This window comes from Babylonia areolata, chromosome 14 (genome assembly GCF_041734735.1).
Source record: "Babylonia areolata isolate BAREFJ2019XMU chromosome 14, ASM4173473v1, whole genome shotgun sequence".
In the NCBI taxonomy this organism is placed as follows: Eukaryota; Metazoa; Mollusca; class Gastropoda; order Neogastropoda; family Buccinidae; genus Babylonia; species Babylonia areolata.
Window position 1 is genome coordinate 28,976,974 of NC_134889.1, and position 16,295 is coordinate 28,993,268.

The window sequence follows — 16,295 nt, forward strand, 5'->3', positions numbered from 1 at the left end:
AGTGAATATGAAACTGTGTCGTTTATTTACCGGGCGAGGATGGTTCTGCATGGAAGTGAAACTGAAAGTGAAAGTAGAACTGTGTATTGTGTTGTTCACCAGGTGAGGATGGTTCTGGGTGAAAGTGAAAGTGGAAGTGTGTGTTGTGTGTTCACCAGGTGAGGATGGTTCTGGGTGAAAGTGAAAGTGGAAGTGCGTGTTGTGTGTTCGCCAGGTGAGGATGGTTCTGGGTGAAAGTGAAAGTAGAACTGTGTGTTGTGTATTCACCAGGTGAGGATGGTTCTGGGTGAAAGTGAAAGTGGAAGTGTGTGTTGTGTGTTCGCCAGGCGAGGATGGTTCTGGGTGAAAGTGAAAGTGGAAGTGTGTGTTGTGTGTTCGCCAGGCGAGGATGGTTCTGGGTGAAAGTGAAAGTGGAAGTGTGTGTTGTGTGTTCACTAGACTAGGATGGTTCTGGGTGAAAGTGAAAGTGGAACTGTGTGTTGTGTATTCACCAGGTGAGGATGGTTCTGGGTGAAAGTGAAAGTGGAAGTGTGTGTTGTGTGTTCGCTAGGCGAGGATGGTTCTGGATGAAAGTGAAAGTGGAAGTGTGCGTGTTGTGTATTTACCTGGTGAGGATGGTTCTGGGTGAAAGTGAAAGTGGAAGTGTGTGTTGTGTGTTCACCAGGCGAGGATGGTTCTGGGTGAAAGTGAAAGTGGAAGTGTGCGTTGTGTGTTTGCCAGGCGAGGATGGTTTTGGGTGAAAGTGAAAGTGGAAGTGTGTGTTGTGTGTTGACCTGGCGAGGATGGTTCTGGGTGAAAGTGAAAGTGGAAGTGTGTGTTGTGTGTTCACCAGGTGAGGATGGTTATAGATGAAAGTGAAAGTGGAAGTGTGTGTTGTGTGTTTGCCAGACAAGGATGGTTCTAGGTGAAAGTGAAAGTGGAAGTGTGCGTTGTGTGTTTGCCAGGCGAGGATGGTTTTGGGTGAAAGTGAAAGTGGAAGTGTGTGTTGTGTGTTCACCAGGTGAGGATGGTTATAGATGAAAGTGAAAGTGGAAGTGTGTGTTGTGTGTTTGCCAGACAAGGATGGTTCTAGGTGAAAGTGAAAGTGGAAGTGTGTGTTGTGTGTTCGCTAGGCGAGGATGGTTCTGGGTGAAAGTGAAAGTGGAGCAGCATGTTGTGTATTTACCTGGCGAGGATGGTTCTGGGTGAAAGTGAAAGAAGGACTGTGTTCTGCATGTTCTCCAGGTGAGGATGGTTCTGGGTGAAAGTGAAAGTGGAAGTGTGTGTTGTGTGTTCGCCAGGCGAGGATGGTTCTGGAGGTGTGTGTGTTGCTGGGCGCCATCGCTTACCTCCTCCTGGCCATGATGGAGATTCACCACCAGGGCTTCCGCATCTTCTTCACCACTCTGGTTAGTGGTCATGGTTCTGTGAAGTGTTCTTTTCCTTCTCTTATCACTCTGCTAAGTCTTCCCTCAAAATCATCCACTGCTGTACATCTCACAATGTATTTAGCAGAACTTAATTTTCTGATTTCATCTGAGTTTAGCTCTCAGACTATTATCAAATTTATTACGGACCAAGTATTGTTCTAATGTCAAGTGCATATGCTTTAGAAACCTGACAGTTGAGCATATAATTTTTCACTGTAGTTTGATGAAGCCTTTTGTACACGAAAGTGTGTCTTCACAAGTGACTGAGAACGTTGATGTTTTTGACTTTTTCATTCATTATCAGTTGTTTCGCTTGTCAGTTTAACGACTTCTCTTTTACGAAGTCCTTTAAGTAACTTCCTGTAACTGTATTTAGAGTTGTTGTTGTTGTTGTTTTTTTCTTCCAAATTTCACCCACATTTTTACCCTCATTTGCCCAGTTTCTCCCAACCCTCCATTCATCCACATCTCCCACCCCTTCTAACCGATAATACTCAGATGTATTCATAAATACTTTAACAAAATGTCTTCAATCACCGATATGTGTGACGGGACATTAAACAAAATTCCTCCTCCTAAGTCTTCCCTCTCTGGTTAGTCTTTCCAACTCTGGTAAGTCTTTGGTAAAGTCTTCACCACTCTGGTAAGTCACTGGTACGTCCTTACCGATCAGGTAGTTCTTTGGCAAGTCTTCACCATTCTGGTAAGTCTTTGGTAAATCTTCACCATTCTGGTAAGTCTTGGTAAATCTTCATCACTCTGATAAGTCTTGGTAAATCTTTACTACTCTCTGGTAAGATCTCAACAGGCAAAGTCTTCACCAAACTGGTAAAGTCTTCACTAAACTGGTAAAGTCTTCACCAAACTGGCAAAGTCTTCACTAAACTGGTCAAGTTTTCACTGCTTTGATAAGGATTCTGTGAAGGGGTCAGGTTGTAGGGTGATGGTGTGACCCTGACATTGCATCCTCTCTTGTCCCTGAAAGTGTTCCCGGTGTATGTGTAAGTTTGTGTGAGTACACAAGGGAAATACAGATGCACATGTGGGACATGCACACATTCACACACAAACTGCACATGCACACGCATGTGTATGCACACACACACACACACACACACATACATACACACACTCTCTCTCTCAGTCTCAATTTCTGTCTGTGTGTGTCTCTCTCTCTCTCTCACATACACAAACACACCATCACACACACACACACACACACACACACACACACACACACACACACACACACACCTCAACACACAAACACAGCAACAACAAAAAAAACCATGCCTCTCTCTCTCTCTCTCACATGCACACTCAAACTCGCACGCACACAAACAAGCAAACGAGAAAGAAAGGTGGATCAGCAATGTGTTTTTTTCTTTTCTTTTTTATTATTATTTTATTTTTATTTTTTGAATTAAAAAAAAAAAATCTTTTTTTTCCAGCAATGGTGTTTTGTGTGTGTGTGTGTTTCTCCCCCCACTCCCCCACCCTCTCCAACCAACAGAAAGAAGCACCTGCCAAAGCCATGCTGCTTCTGTCCAACGTGTTTGTGGTGGCCATGCTGCCAGGGAGAGCGTTCTGCGTCCACGAGTACGAGGACTATATGGGAGTGTTGGCCATCTTGTGCACCGCCCCCTACTTCCTCTTCTTCTGTCGGTCGGTCCTGGTTTTGCTTTCACTCGACGTATGCACTTACATGCATGCATGCATGCATGCACACTTGGCGCTGGTATGCTTGTGTGTGTGCTGACCCCCCCCCCCCCCACATGCATATGCATACATGAATACACACAGAAATGTGCATAAGCACACACACATATACAAGTACACACCCCACCACACACACATGCTTATGCACACACACACACACCCACACATGCTTGCTTGTGCACACACAAAGTCTTCACTAAACTGGCAAAGTCTTCACCTAAAGTCTTCACCAAACTGGCAAAATCTTCACCAAACTGGTAAAGTCTTCACTAAACTGGTTTTGCTTTCACTCGACGTATGCACTTACATGCATGCATGCATGCACACTTGGCGCTGGTATGCTCGTGTGTGCTGACCGCCCCCCCCCCCCCCCCACACACACATGCATATGCATACATGAATACACACGGAAATGTGCATAAGCACACACACACACACACACACACACACACACACACACAAGTACACACCCCACCACATGCACATGCTTATGCACACACACACCCACACATGCTTGCTTGTGCACACACACACAACACGCACGCACACAGAAACACACACACACGCACACAAACGCACACACAGACATGCACACATACGCACACACACACACACACACATACACACACACACACACACACACACACACACACAGAGGGATACACACACATACAGAGACACATACACACACACACACACACACACACACCACAAAGTATATTATTGACTTCAGGCACAGTAGCATTACCTCTGCTGTACATGGTCAGGAAAATGTTTTTTTTAAGTTGTCAAGTTCAGGTTTAATTACACATACTTAACCGTCACCCAACTAGTGCAGACTCCGGCAGGGGTCTGACATTCCTGCCTGTGCAAACTACTATCCGCCTATGCGGAGAAAATGAAACTACGGCCGATAACCTCCCGGAAGTAGGTAACCTCCCCTTTGTCCTGCTGGCTAGCGCCCTCTTTTTCCGGCAGCCATTATGACTCCTGTCCTGTGCTGTCCATACGGCTAAGTTTTTTTCGTATTTTCTGTCTGTCTGTCGATTCTCTGGCGTTCTTGTTTTTAGTCAAATTTTGTCTCGAACCAGGTCACATAATTATATGGTTCGATTGGGATATCGGGCTAAAATTAAGGCGTGATCGAAATCGATTCGCGGTCACTCTGGGCCCTCTATTTATGGCCCTCTCAAGGTTTTACCTCCTTTTTAGAATGTCTTTGAATATGACAGTGGTATAAACGGTTGTACATGGAAAAGCCCACTCATGTACACAAACAAAGAAGAAGATTATTATTGACTCACTTGTGTAAACAAAGTGAGTCTATGTTTTAACCCTGTGTTTGGTTGGTTGTGTGTGTGTGTGTGTGTGTGTGTGTGTGTGTCTGTGTCTGTGTCTGTGTGTCTGTGTCCGTGGTAAACTTTAACATAGACATTTTCTCTGCAATTACTTTGTCAGTTGACACCAAATTAGGCATAAAAATAGGAAAAATTCAGTTCTTTCCAGTCATCTTGTTGAAAACAATATTGCACCTCTGGGATGGGCACACACACACACACAAAAAAGAAGCCTAATTATATGCAAACTGCATTTACTGTTATATGTATATTTTTTGTATTCTCTAAACTTGGCACTTTGATCTGATATTCTGACCCAACAACAAGAGCAGTCATTATTATCATTTTTTGTTCAAACAGGAACTTCTTTTGCTAAGCATGGAAGTTTTATTTATTTTGCAAACGTTTTGGTGCAGTTAGTAAAAAAGGGAAATTACTCTGTAATTAATGCTAGGGGACTTAATTTGCTTTAAACTGATCTTTCTCATCTTAAACATTACATTTTGAAATTATACTCAATACATAAAAAGCTTGGATTTTTTTTTTTAAGTGTATCACAAGTGAGTCTTGAAGGCCTTGCCTCTCTTGTTGTTCTTGTTAGAAAGATATTATAATAATAATTTTATTTAAATAGCGCCTTTCCATGTAAAACATGCTGGATTGCACTGGATAGTGTAAATACGGATGTTTAAAACATGCATTTAAACACACACACACACACACACACACACAAAACCACACACACAACCAGAACAACATAACGTGCCTGTGTTAATTTCTTTCAGAGGATTCCGCATTGTAGGGCCCTTCGTGGTGATGATCTACTCCATGATCAAGGGTGACCTGCTGCGTTTCTTCATCATCTACTCCATCTTCGTCATCGGCTTCTCACAAGGTATGAGTTCGATTCCTTCATCTTTCTTTTTTTTTTTTTTTTTTGCCTTTCTTCACCGTCCCCCCCTCCCCCCCCCCCTTTTTTTTTTCTTTTTTGGTGCAAATTTAAAATAAGAATATTGCTAGTGGTATACATATACGACAGAATTATGATACTAGTGAACAGACAGAACATCATTTGGTATTTCCACCCCCTTTCTCCACTCACACACCGTGAATGCACAGGGACTGGCAGTTATTTATTTGTTGATTAATTAGGGGAAAAAAAAAAAAAAAAAAAAAAAATTATTTATATATTTTATTTTATTTTATTTTATTTTGTACGCTTATAGTTGACTTCATCAAGCTTTTGCGCCTTATACATATTATTATTAGTAGTAGTAGTTCTCTTTTTTTTTTCTTCTCAAGGCCTGACTAAGCGCGTTGGGTTACGCTGCTGGTCAGGCATCTGCTTGGCAGATGTGGTGTAGCGTATATGGATTTGTCCGAACGCAGTGACGCCTCCTTGAGCTACTGAAACTGAATAATTAGGGAGTCTATATATGTTTGTCACAAATTGTAATCAAAATTCATACTTTACATTTTTTGGTTTTGTTTTGTTGCTTTTTTCGGGGGTGGGGGTTTAATGGTATTTCCATTTTAAAGTTTCTTCCCCTGTCTACTTACAGATATTGTTATACGGAGCAAGTAAGTCATGGTGCATGGAATGAAGTGGTGATAGCAATGTGCATGAATATGAACCACATGGATGTGGAGATCACTCACAGTTCATGGATCTGTTGCATATTGAAGCATGCATTTGTTGGCAAATTATTCACTGATTATGGATACATGAAGTAGACAGGGTTTTTTTGTTTGTTTTTGTTTTACTCAGAATTGAAAATTACATCTTGCTTGTATATTTCGGTGGTCTCCCACTGAAATATGCAATATTTTTCATTCTGAGTAAAGAAAACATTCTACTAAAAGCATGCATTATAATGTGGTTAAAAAAAAACCAGTTACATTTGTGTATGTTGTTTGTCCTGTCGCTATCGTGAATGAGTTTGAGCTGAAATTTGAGAAGTTGTTGATAATCTTGTGGATGGAAAAGTGATGAAAAGCATGGAGTACAGAGTTATTTTGTAGGAAAAAATTGTATGTTGTGGTGCATCATATAAAAAAAAGTTAACATTACAAGTCTGTATGCTCTGGGTGTCTTTGTTAGTGACTAACATTGGGAGGTAGAGGTTTTGTCCATGTAACATGTTCTGCATGTAATGTTAACAAGAGTTATAATTCATCAACAATTGTGTATTGGTATTTTGTGCCTAGGCTTATTATCGCAGAGTGAGAGCTTTATGATCAATGGTTTCTTCACTGCATAATGCCTAGCCACCGGTTGAGCGGTGCATAAACACTTGTGTCGTGTTTTGCTATTGGTTGACTTATATTGAAGAGCCAATCAGAAAAACCGTAATATTCTGATGTCAGCGAACATAGTACCAACATGGCCGCACCTTTTCACTGTGTTTTGTGCATGTGCTTTGGATAAAAAAGATCGATTTCAATATAAGTCAACCAATAGCAAAACACGACACGAGTGTTTACGCACAGCTCAACCGGTGGCTAGGCATTATGTCATTTTTCTCTACCACCGGTAAAGCGGTGGTCAGGGCACTCTTTTTATATCTGCCGTGACACATTAAATACCAATTATTTGCAAATTTTGGCTCAGGAGCTCAGGCACAAGGGTTAAAATTGCTCAGGAACTCAGGGCTCAAAGGGTTAAGAATAGACATATACATTGACTGCTGGGATCAAGGGAAATCATTAAAAAAAAATCTCTGCAAGTGTATTTCATTTATTTAAAAACTGTGACAAAAAATGTTGTTTTAATGTTGACGTACTCTGAAAAAGGGAATATTGGCAGTTCTGTGTTGTTCATATTTTTTTCACTAACAATTCTTTGTTGTATCTAGAGATACCTATAGACAGACAGAGAGGGAAAGATGGACATTATTGCTCAGTTTATCAGTAACTATGTAAGTAAAAAAAAAAGAAAAAAAAAAAGAATACATGAGTAATAATGAGAATTCAGTGAAATGCAGAGTGTTTCCTTTTGAACTGAATTTTGGGATTGCTCACTCACTCACTCACTCAGGCCCATAACTACAAAGTAGTTGTTGGGGGAAACCTGAGGACCGCAGACGCAACCTCCCTTCTCCATCTGTCTCTGTCGGCAGCCGCTGGCAGCAGCTCACGATTGTGGAGTCCGGTCCATTGTTTGATGTCCTCATGCCAGTTCTTCCGCTGTCTTCCTCTTCTTCTCCCGCCCTTGATGGTGCCTTGCATGATTGTTTTGGACAAACTGGTGTGTCGAGTGTTGTGTCCAAACCATATCAGCTTGCGTCTCTTCACAGTTGAAAGGAGAGGTTCCTGAGGTCCAGCAAGGTTCTCAATTCTGTTCCGTACATGTTCATTGGTCCTGTGCTCGATCCAGGGAATTTGAAGGAGCTTCCTCAGGCGTTTGTTCTGAGGATTGCTACGGTTGATGTTTTGTCCTCTTTTATAAAGACGTCAGTGAATAACTGTTGCTGTTACGGGTCATGTGACATATGTCAGTTGGTATGGTTCTCTCTTGTGTTTGGTTACCATGGTATCCTAACCCTATTGTGGGTACGACCCCCCCCCCTCCCCTTTCTCCCTTCTATGACTTGTTTGTTTTCAAAAGAAAAGTGAATATCAAGTGATATATCTTGAAATTTTATAGGAATTTTGTTCTTTATTTTCAAGTTATGGTAAAGCCTGATGCTGCAATAGTTTAGGCTGAAATTAGTAGGTTTACTGCCAAGGTTGCGAAAGTGAAGTTTCGAATGAACCTCTTTTAGGGCCAAGAGATGTGTGAAGGATGGTAAGGCAAGAGGTGCTGTCAGTGTCATCAACCATTTTCATTATGTGAGGTTTGTTTCTATATTATTGATGTCAAATCATTTTGTGAGAATCATATCTCTGTATTATTTGTGTCAAGCAATACATTATAGGCGTGGCATTACTGTTGAATTTTGAGTCTGATTCTACAATGTTTATGTCAAGTTAATGCTTCATTGGCCCAGTGATCATGATTGAATTCATATTTTGGTTTAAAAATTTTTTTAACTCTTGCGTCAAAAGAGGGTGCTAGTCAGGGGGAAGGTTACCTACTTCTGGGAGGCTATCGGCCGTAGCTACTTCTGTTTTCTCCACATAGGCGGATAGTAGTTTGCACAGAACAGGAATGTCAGACCCCTGCTGGAGTGTGCACTAGTGGGTCACGGTAAGTATGTTACTTAAACGTAATTTTAGGAAGAAAATTTGCTTTTTCATAGAATTCCATTTCCATGTTTCTAGCATCCTGAACACTCTCTGTCCTTGTCCCCACCACAGGCAGATGTCGCTAACCGATCCCAGTCACAGGGACTCAGCCGATTGACCCCCTGGAAATTAACAAATAATGAGGCCAGGAGACGATACGATTAACAAATGGCAAAGAGTGGTAACTCTCTCCATTACACCAGGTACACAACTTCAAGTCAGTGATGCTTACTCTACCGATTCAGCTAGCACACAGGTAAATAAAAGGTACATTGGAACAAACCCAGACACTTCCTCAACAATAGGAAGTGCCGGGTCTGTCCTTATACCAATCATTTGACATGTGCACACAGCAGCAAAGACAGAAGAAATGTGCAAACACAAATTAGCTTTTATTCAAGACTGGCATAGTCTCTTTAATCCTGAATAAGCCACACAGAACACATGGACAATACAGAACAAATACATGGTTGCCTCGCTAGTTTATCCACTGGAAATTAACAAATAATGAGGCCAGGAGACGATATGATTAACAAATGGCAAAGAGTGGTAACTCTCTCCATTACACAAGGTACACAGCTTCCAGTCAGTGATGCTTATGCTACCGATTCAGCTAGCACACAGGCCCGGCGCTTCCTTTTTTGAGGAAGTGTCTGGGTTTGTTCCAATGTACCTTTTATTTACCTGTGTGCTAGCTGGATCGGTAGCGTAAGCATCACTGACTTGAAGTGGTGTACCTTGTGTAATGGAGAGAGTTACCACTCTTTGCTATTTGTTAATCGATTGACCCCCCTTTTTTTTCAGCCATGTTCATAGTGTACCAGGGGGTAGAGGGGTCCCCCTTTGTCAGCGTGGGCGAGTCCGTCATGGGCATGTTCATCATGTCGCTGGGCCAGTTTGCCGATTTCTATGACAGCTTTGTGGACACCAAGTACCCCACGATGGGCAAAGTAAAACGGCTGTTTCCGTTGTTTGCTGTGTTTCTTCCAGTGGTGTGCTTCTAGGTGTTGTTTTTGTGGGGTTATTTCCCTCACTTTTCTTAATGTTTGTTTTAACGGCTTTGTCTGGATGTCAGCTGCACTGTGTGTTTGTCGTGTTATGCACAGCACTGCAAAGTTTGTTTCTTTAAAAAGATAATAATTTAAAAAAAAGGTGAAAAATTTTGTTTAAGATTGTTCAGACTGGAAGTCCTGAAGAAGTGATGATATTTGTAGCCGTTGATAGACACTTTTAGAGGTAGCAATATACTGGTTTGTGGCTTGTGGTAGACACTTTTAGGGCTCAGTGATATATTTGGTTGTACTTATAGCCATTGATAGAAACGTTTAAGAGGTCAGTAATTAAAAAAACAATTTATCTAGAGAGTGAGTCCATACTGTTTCCATCTGATAACAGTTTACCCCCAGTGCAGTGTTTTGTGTTGCGGCATCAGTGATGTTTGACATCAGTTTGAAGCTCATGAATTGAATTTGATGATCATTGATTTCTTCATATTTGTGTACCATGTAAACTTACATTGGTCTTTGACTCACTTGTGTAAACAAAGTGAGTCTATGTTTTAACCCAGTGTTTGGTTGTCTCTGTGTGTGTGTGTGTGTGTGTGTGTGTGTGTGGTAAACTTTAACATTGACATTTTCTCTGCAAATACTTTGTCAGTTGACACCAAATTTGGCATAAAAATAGGAAAAATTCAGTTCTTTCCAGTCATCTTGTTTAAAACAATATTGCACCTCTGGGATGGGCACCAAAAATAAAGAAAAAGAAAAAAGAAGCCTAATTATATGCAAACTGCATTTACTGTTATATTTATATTTTTTGTATTCTCTAAACTTGGCACTTTGACCTCTTATTCTGACACAACAACAAGAGGAGTCATTATTATCATTTTTTGTTCAAACAGGAACTTCTTTTGCTAAGCATGGAATTTTTATTTATTTTGCAAACGTTTTGGTGCAGATAGTAAAGAAGGGAAATTACTCTGTAATTAATGCTAGGGGACTTAATTTATCACAAGTGAGTCTTGAAGGCCTTGCCTCTCTTCTTCTTGTTGTGAGATGTGTACATTTACCGTCTCATGCATGCTTTGAAGAAAAAAGAAAAGTTGTGGTGCTTCACTTATGAAGAATACACCAGATTTGTTGAGCACACAACACAATGCAAACATGCTTTTGTGGAAGTCATTGTGGGGAAAAAAAAAGGTCTTGAACACAGAAAATGGGTGCCACCCAAAGTTTATCAGCTGAAGTTGTTAGTATAGAATAAAATCCAAGTTTTAAAGTTAGTTTCTAGAGAAAAAAAAAAGTCGACCCATTCTATAGGTGCAGCCCAATGTTTCTTAAGTGAAGGAGACAGATAAATTTTTTTTAATCTTTTTTTTTTTTTTTCATCAATCAGAGAAAGATCAGTCTATACGAAACCTGTATGTTCAGTGTGTTCTAGAGTAGTATCTCCAGCTGTTTTTTTTTGTGGTTTGCTTTTAATGTTGCATGTTGTGGTGTTTTTTTTTTTTTATTACAGATATTATTATTATCAGGTTTTTATTAGAAATTATAGTCTGTGTTGTTGTTAATGTTTCATGCATGTATTTAGTGTTACATTCTGCACTTTCGTGCGTAAATGTTCACAGCATTTCTGTTGTACTTGAGAGAGAGCTGGGTTCAGACAGGGCCAGTGATTGAATGCTCATTTTTTATTCTGGAGAGCAAGGAAGTTTCAGTAAAAAATGTGTCACGGACATACACATAGAAAGTTGTTCAGTAGATAATCAAAATTTTTGTCTGGAATTGTTGCAGTTACTGATTTCATACCTTACCCAGGAATCTTCTTCTTCTGCGTTCACTCGTATGCACACGAGTGGGCTTTTACGTGTATGACCGTTTTTACCCCGCCATGTAGGCAGCCATACTCCGTTTTCAGGGGTGTGCATGCTGGGTATGTTCTTGTTTCCATAACCCACCGAACGCTGACATGGATTACAGGATCTTTAACGTGCGTATTTGATCTTCTTCTTGCATATACACACGAAGGGGGTTCAGGCACTAGCAGGTCTGCACATCTGTTGACCTGGGAGATCGTAAAAATCTCCACCCTTTACTCACCAGGCGCCGTCACCGTGATTCGAACCCGGGACCCTCAGATTGACAGTCCAACGCTTTAACCACTCGGCTATTGCGCCCGTCTACCCAGGAATAAACATTAAAATGGACATGTCTTTCTGTTCAAAACTCAGTCAGGTTTCTAGAAGGTGTGTGTGACCTTCCCCTATGGAATGATGGGTGTTAGCATTCAGGTACCGCTTTTGTTACAGAGCTGACTGGGCCAGAATTAGTCTTGCACATTTTGAGGTTAATTCATCACAACATCTCTACCATACGTATTGATATATATGTTTTAAGGACAATGGTGAATCTATTTTGAGGAATATTATGTATATTTTTGGAGGACAATATTTTTAGATTATATATATATGATTATGAGGAATTTTGTAGGAAAATTATTACAGATTTCAAAGAAAAATGGTGTATATATTTCAGTTTTAGCCACTTGATACCGTTGCTTGGCATGTGATATCTTTATCATTTTTGATAAGATATATGTGATTTTTGTGATTTAACTCTTTCACAGCCATATGCGACTTTAGTTGACTAGACAGTGCACCGCTGTAGGCGACTTTTGTCGACATTGAGGGGTCATGTTGATAAGATCCTTTTTCACATTGTAACAAAACTTGACAGCTGCGACCAGTTTCCCGCCAATAGAACAGTGACTGAACCTTTGCCCTCTGACCCAGTTTGTAGTGAATTAGTCCATTGTCTTTTTTTTTTGGACATGAACCGAAGCCTGTGGCTGAGAGCATTGTTTCTGAAAATATTCGGTGCTGGGGAGTGCCTATCACACAGGAACTTGGTGGTGAAAGAGTTAAAAGATTTTGAAGGCTGAGTATGTATGCACAAGTTTACAAAAGTACTCATGATTGATGTTGTGTATACCTGCCTGCACTGCACCTTGGTGTTCTGTTGCTGTGTGTGTGTGTGTGTGTGGATGTTGTCTGCACCGGTGTGTGTGTGTGTGTGGATGTTGTCTGCACCGGTGTGTGTGTGTGGATGTTGTCTGCACCGGTGTGTGTGTGTGTGTGGATGTTGTCTGCACCGGTGTGTGTGTGTGTGTGGATGTTGTCTGCACCGGTGTGTGTGTGTGTGTGGATGTTGTCTGCACCGGTGTGTGTGTGTGTGTGTGGATGTTGTCTGCACCTGTGTGTGTTTGTGTGTGGATGTTGTCTGCACCGGTGTGTGTGTGTGTGGATGTTGTCTGCACCGGTGTGTGTGTGTGTGTGGATGTTGTCTGCACCGGTGTGTGTGTGTGTGTGTGTGGATGTTGTCTGGACCGGTGTGTGTGTGTGTGTGGATGTTGTCTGCACCTGTGTGTGTGTGTGGATGTTGTCTGCACCTGTGTGTGTGTGTGGATGTTGTCTGCACCTGTGTGTGTGTGTGGATGTTGTCTGCACCGGTGTGTGGTCACTCTTGCAGCCTTGTTCATCCCGTTCCGGGGCCGAGGTGTTGTGTTTTCCTCTGGGTGGGAGTCGGCGGTGGGACTGTTTGCCATGGCGGTGGGAGAGTTTGAAGACTTGTATGAGTATTTTGAGGACCTGCCCGCCCCCTTCTCGCAGGTGACCAAAGTACGTAACCAGTAACCCCGTACGTGAGTGCTGAAGCAGGGTGAGGGAGTTACTGGCCTTGATGGCGGTGGTGATGGTGGTGGTGGTTGTGGTGGTGCAAAACTTTGAGTCAGGTGTAAGGTGCAAGGCTGTTTGTTTGTTTATTCTGCAATTGACAGTTAAAAAAAAAAAGGGGGGGGGGGTAAGAAAAAATAGAGATACAGATGAAAAAGAAAACAAAAAACCCCTCATTTGTCAGTGCATGTGTTGTATAAGTATGTCAGTGTTAATACATCTATCAGTGCATGTGTTTCTTATTGTGTTGTTACTACATCAGTATTTGTACATCTATCAGTGCACGTGTTCCTTAGTGTGTTGTTAGTACATCAGTATTTGTACATCTATCAGTGCACGTGTTCCTTAGTGTGCTGTTAGTACATCAGTATTTGTACATCTATCAGTGCATGTGTTTCTTATTGTGTTGTTAGTACATCAGTATTTGTACATCTATCAGTGCTTGCGTTCCTTAGTGTGCTGTTAGTACATCAGTATTTGTACATCTATCAGTGCATGTGTTTCTTAGTGTGTTGTAAGTGTGTCAGGGTTAATATCTGCTGATTTCTGTATTAGTGCATCATCATAAATACATGATTATATCAGAGCATGTGTTGTTAGTGCATATCAGTGTTAATATATCCGCCCATGTGTGTGTTGTTTGTGCATTGGTGTAAACCCCTTGATAGACGTGAAAAATAAAAGAAGAAAGCAGTGTTTCAGGTCATAAATTAATATACAAAACAATCAGCCAGAAGCTGAGAAATTGGTGTGGAGATAACCGCGCCAGATCAAACTTGTGAATTTTCAGCCTCCCAGATTTATTTCTCTTCTTTTGATCATGTCATCAGAGATGGCGCCACGACCATATTTATATGGGCATAGCAGCCAAGGGTTAATACATCTATGGGTGCATGTGTTGTCAGTGCGTCAGTGTTATTATATATGTTAATGTGAATGTTGATTGTATGAGCAGTGTTAGTGTATCTGTCATCTCAGTGGTATTCCTCAAGCTAAATGTTAGAATATCTGCCATTACTGCTCTTTGTGCTTAGCTGTGTATCATTTGATGATGATCTGGCCCCATGTGATTGGCTGGACAACAAATATAGATAGGTAAATAAATGGTTATATGTAATGGCAGTGGGTTTTTTTTTTTTTTTTTTTTTTCTGCCCCATCATCTGCACCGTTTCAGTGACATTACTCCCACGCCGCTCAGTTAGATTTCCCCATACACGGCCACACCTGGGTTCATCTGTCACAGTTCCAGCGTCGGCAGTCCGCAGGGAACCATTGATATTAGGTCTCCAGGAGGTCACACACCAGAAGAGACCCTGCACTGCTGCTGAGTTACTTTGGTGGTGTTCAGTGGTGCCTGTTCTGATTCAGTGTACTCAGGACACCACTTACTAAGCCCCCTACTAACGACAGTAATGACTTAGTCGCAGAGCCAGACTGAGTGAGCATCCCTCCTAGAGCGGAGACCGCCACCACGTCCCCCAAACGAGAGCCCCCCATAAATCTGCTGACACTGAAGACGTTGACAGGACTCACCCCAAGCACGGAAGTAGAGGGGTATCGAAACTGATGTCACCATGAGAGCAGGGCATGAAAGGCCACAGACTTTGAGACTGTTTTGTTTATATTAATGATGATGCAGGAGGAGGAGGAGGATGACGATGACGATGTTGCTATGGAGGTCCATTTTGGTTTGGGACTGCGTGACAAGGCTGTACTCTACGCTTCCTGTCAAAATGATATCCCAGCATTAACCAGGCCCGTGAGATACAGACACTTGCAGTGTTGGTCAGGTAATTAGAGCAACACCCCCAAAGACGCATCCGTGAAGTGGATGACACTCGACTGTGTGGTCCCAGTCTCCACATTTAAGCCCACAGCACACTCAACTCTGGGTAGGAGCTGGCCATGGGCCGAAAAACCCACCTCTGCTGGGATTCGAACCTGCGTCCTCCCAGCTGTCAGTCCACAACGCTAACCACTTCGCCACGGCGGCTGGTACTGTAATGGCAGTGATAACACACATCATTCCTGTACCAACAATGGAAACGATATTTGTGTGTGTGTGTTTTAAAGCGTGGGTCATATTTTACACTAAGGGCCACATGACATTTTCAGTCTTTATTACTACTAACTGGGGAACATTTTAATTTTTAATTTAATCTTTAAAAAAATTTTTTTTTTTACCTGTTCAGGTATATGGCAGATAACAAGAAGCAGTCACTGATTCTGGATGTATGCCATTCACAATCATGCTATTAACCTTTGTCTTTAAAGGAACCCCCAAGCAAAATCCCTTTTTCATATTCAATCACACAATGTTCATAACTTTGACCTTTTAACTCCCACTACATCTTCCTGCGTTCATGGCCAGCACTTCTTCTTTTTCTTTCTTTTTTAGTACGTATGACTATTTCCACATGCAAGACCTCACTGTAGGGCAGCCATACTCCATTTTCAGGGGTGTGCTTGCTGAGTGTCTTCCAGTTTCCATAACCTGCTGAACAGCGTCATCTGTTGACCCTGGGAGATTGGGTTCCAATCTCCACCTTGAACCAAAAAAAGTGCTCCGAAACACATGACAAACACGAGCACAGCAACGTTGTTTCATAATACTTACTATTTGTTGTATCATTTCATGGTGAGCATGTTCATGGGGTCACAGTGAGCATGTTCATGGGGGTTGTGGTGAGCATGTTCATGGGGGTCATGGTGATGGGGGTCGTGGTGAGCATGTTCATGGGGGGTCACGGCGATGGGGGTCACTGGGAGCATGTTCATGGGGTCACCAGGGACATTCTTGGGGTCACAGTGAGATGTTCACGGGGTAACGGTCAGCATGTTCATGGGGGTCGTGGTGAGCGTGTTCATGGGGG

General features: G+C 41.9%; 1 protein-coding gene across 1 annotated transcript in view; it reads left to right on the forward strand.

The window, feature by feature from the left end:
* LOC143289673 (transient receptor potential cation channel subfamily V member 5-like) overlaps window positions 1-16,295 on the forward strand; it is a 52,233-nt gene that overhangs the window by 22,400 nt on the left and 13,538 nt on the right. Inside the window, exons 12-15 of the mRNA XM_076598721.1 lie at window positions 1,281-1,388; window positions 2,923-3,074; window positions 5,251-5,360; window positions 13,219-13,367. Coding sequence (XP_076454836.1) covers window positions 1,281-1,388; window positions 2,923-3,074; window positions 5,251-5,360; window positions 13,219-13,367 — 519 coding nt within the window. The remainder of the gene's footprint in view (window positions 1-1,280; window positions 1,389-2,922; window positions 3,075-5,250; window positions 5,361-13,218; window positions 13,368-16,295) is intronic.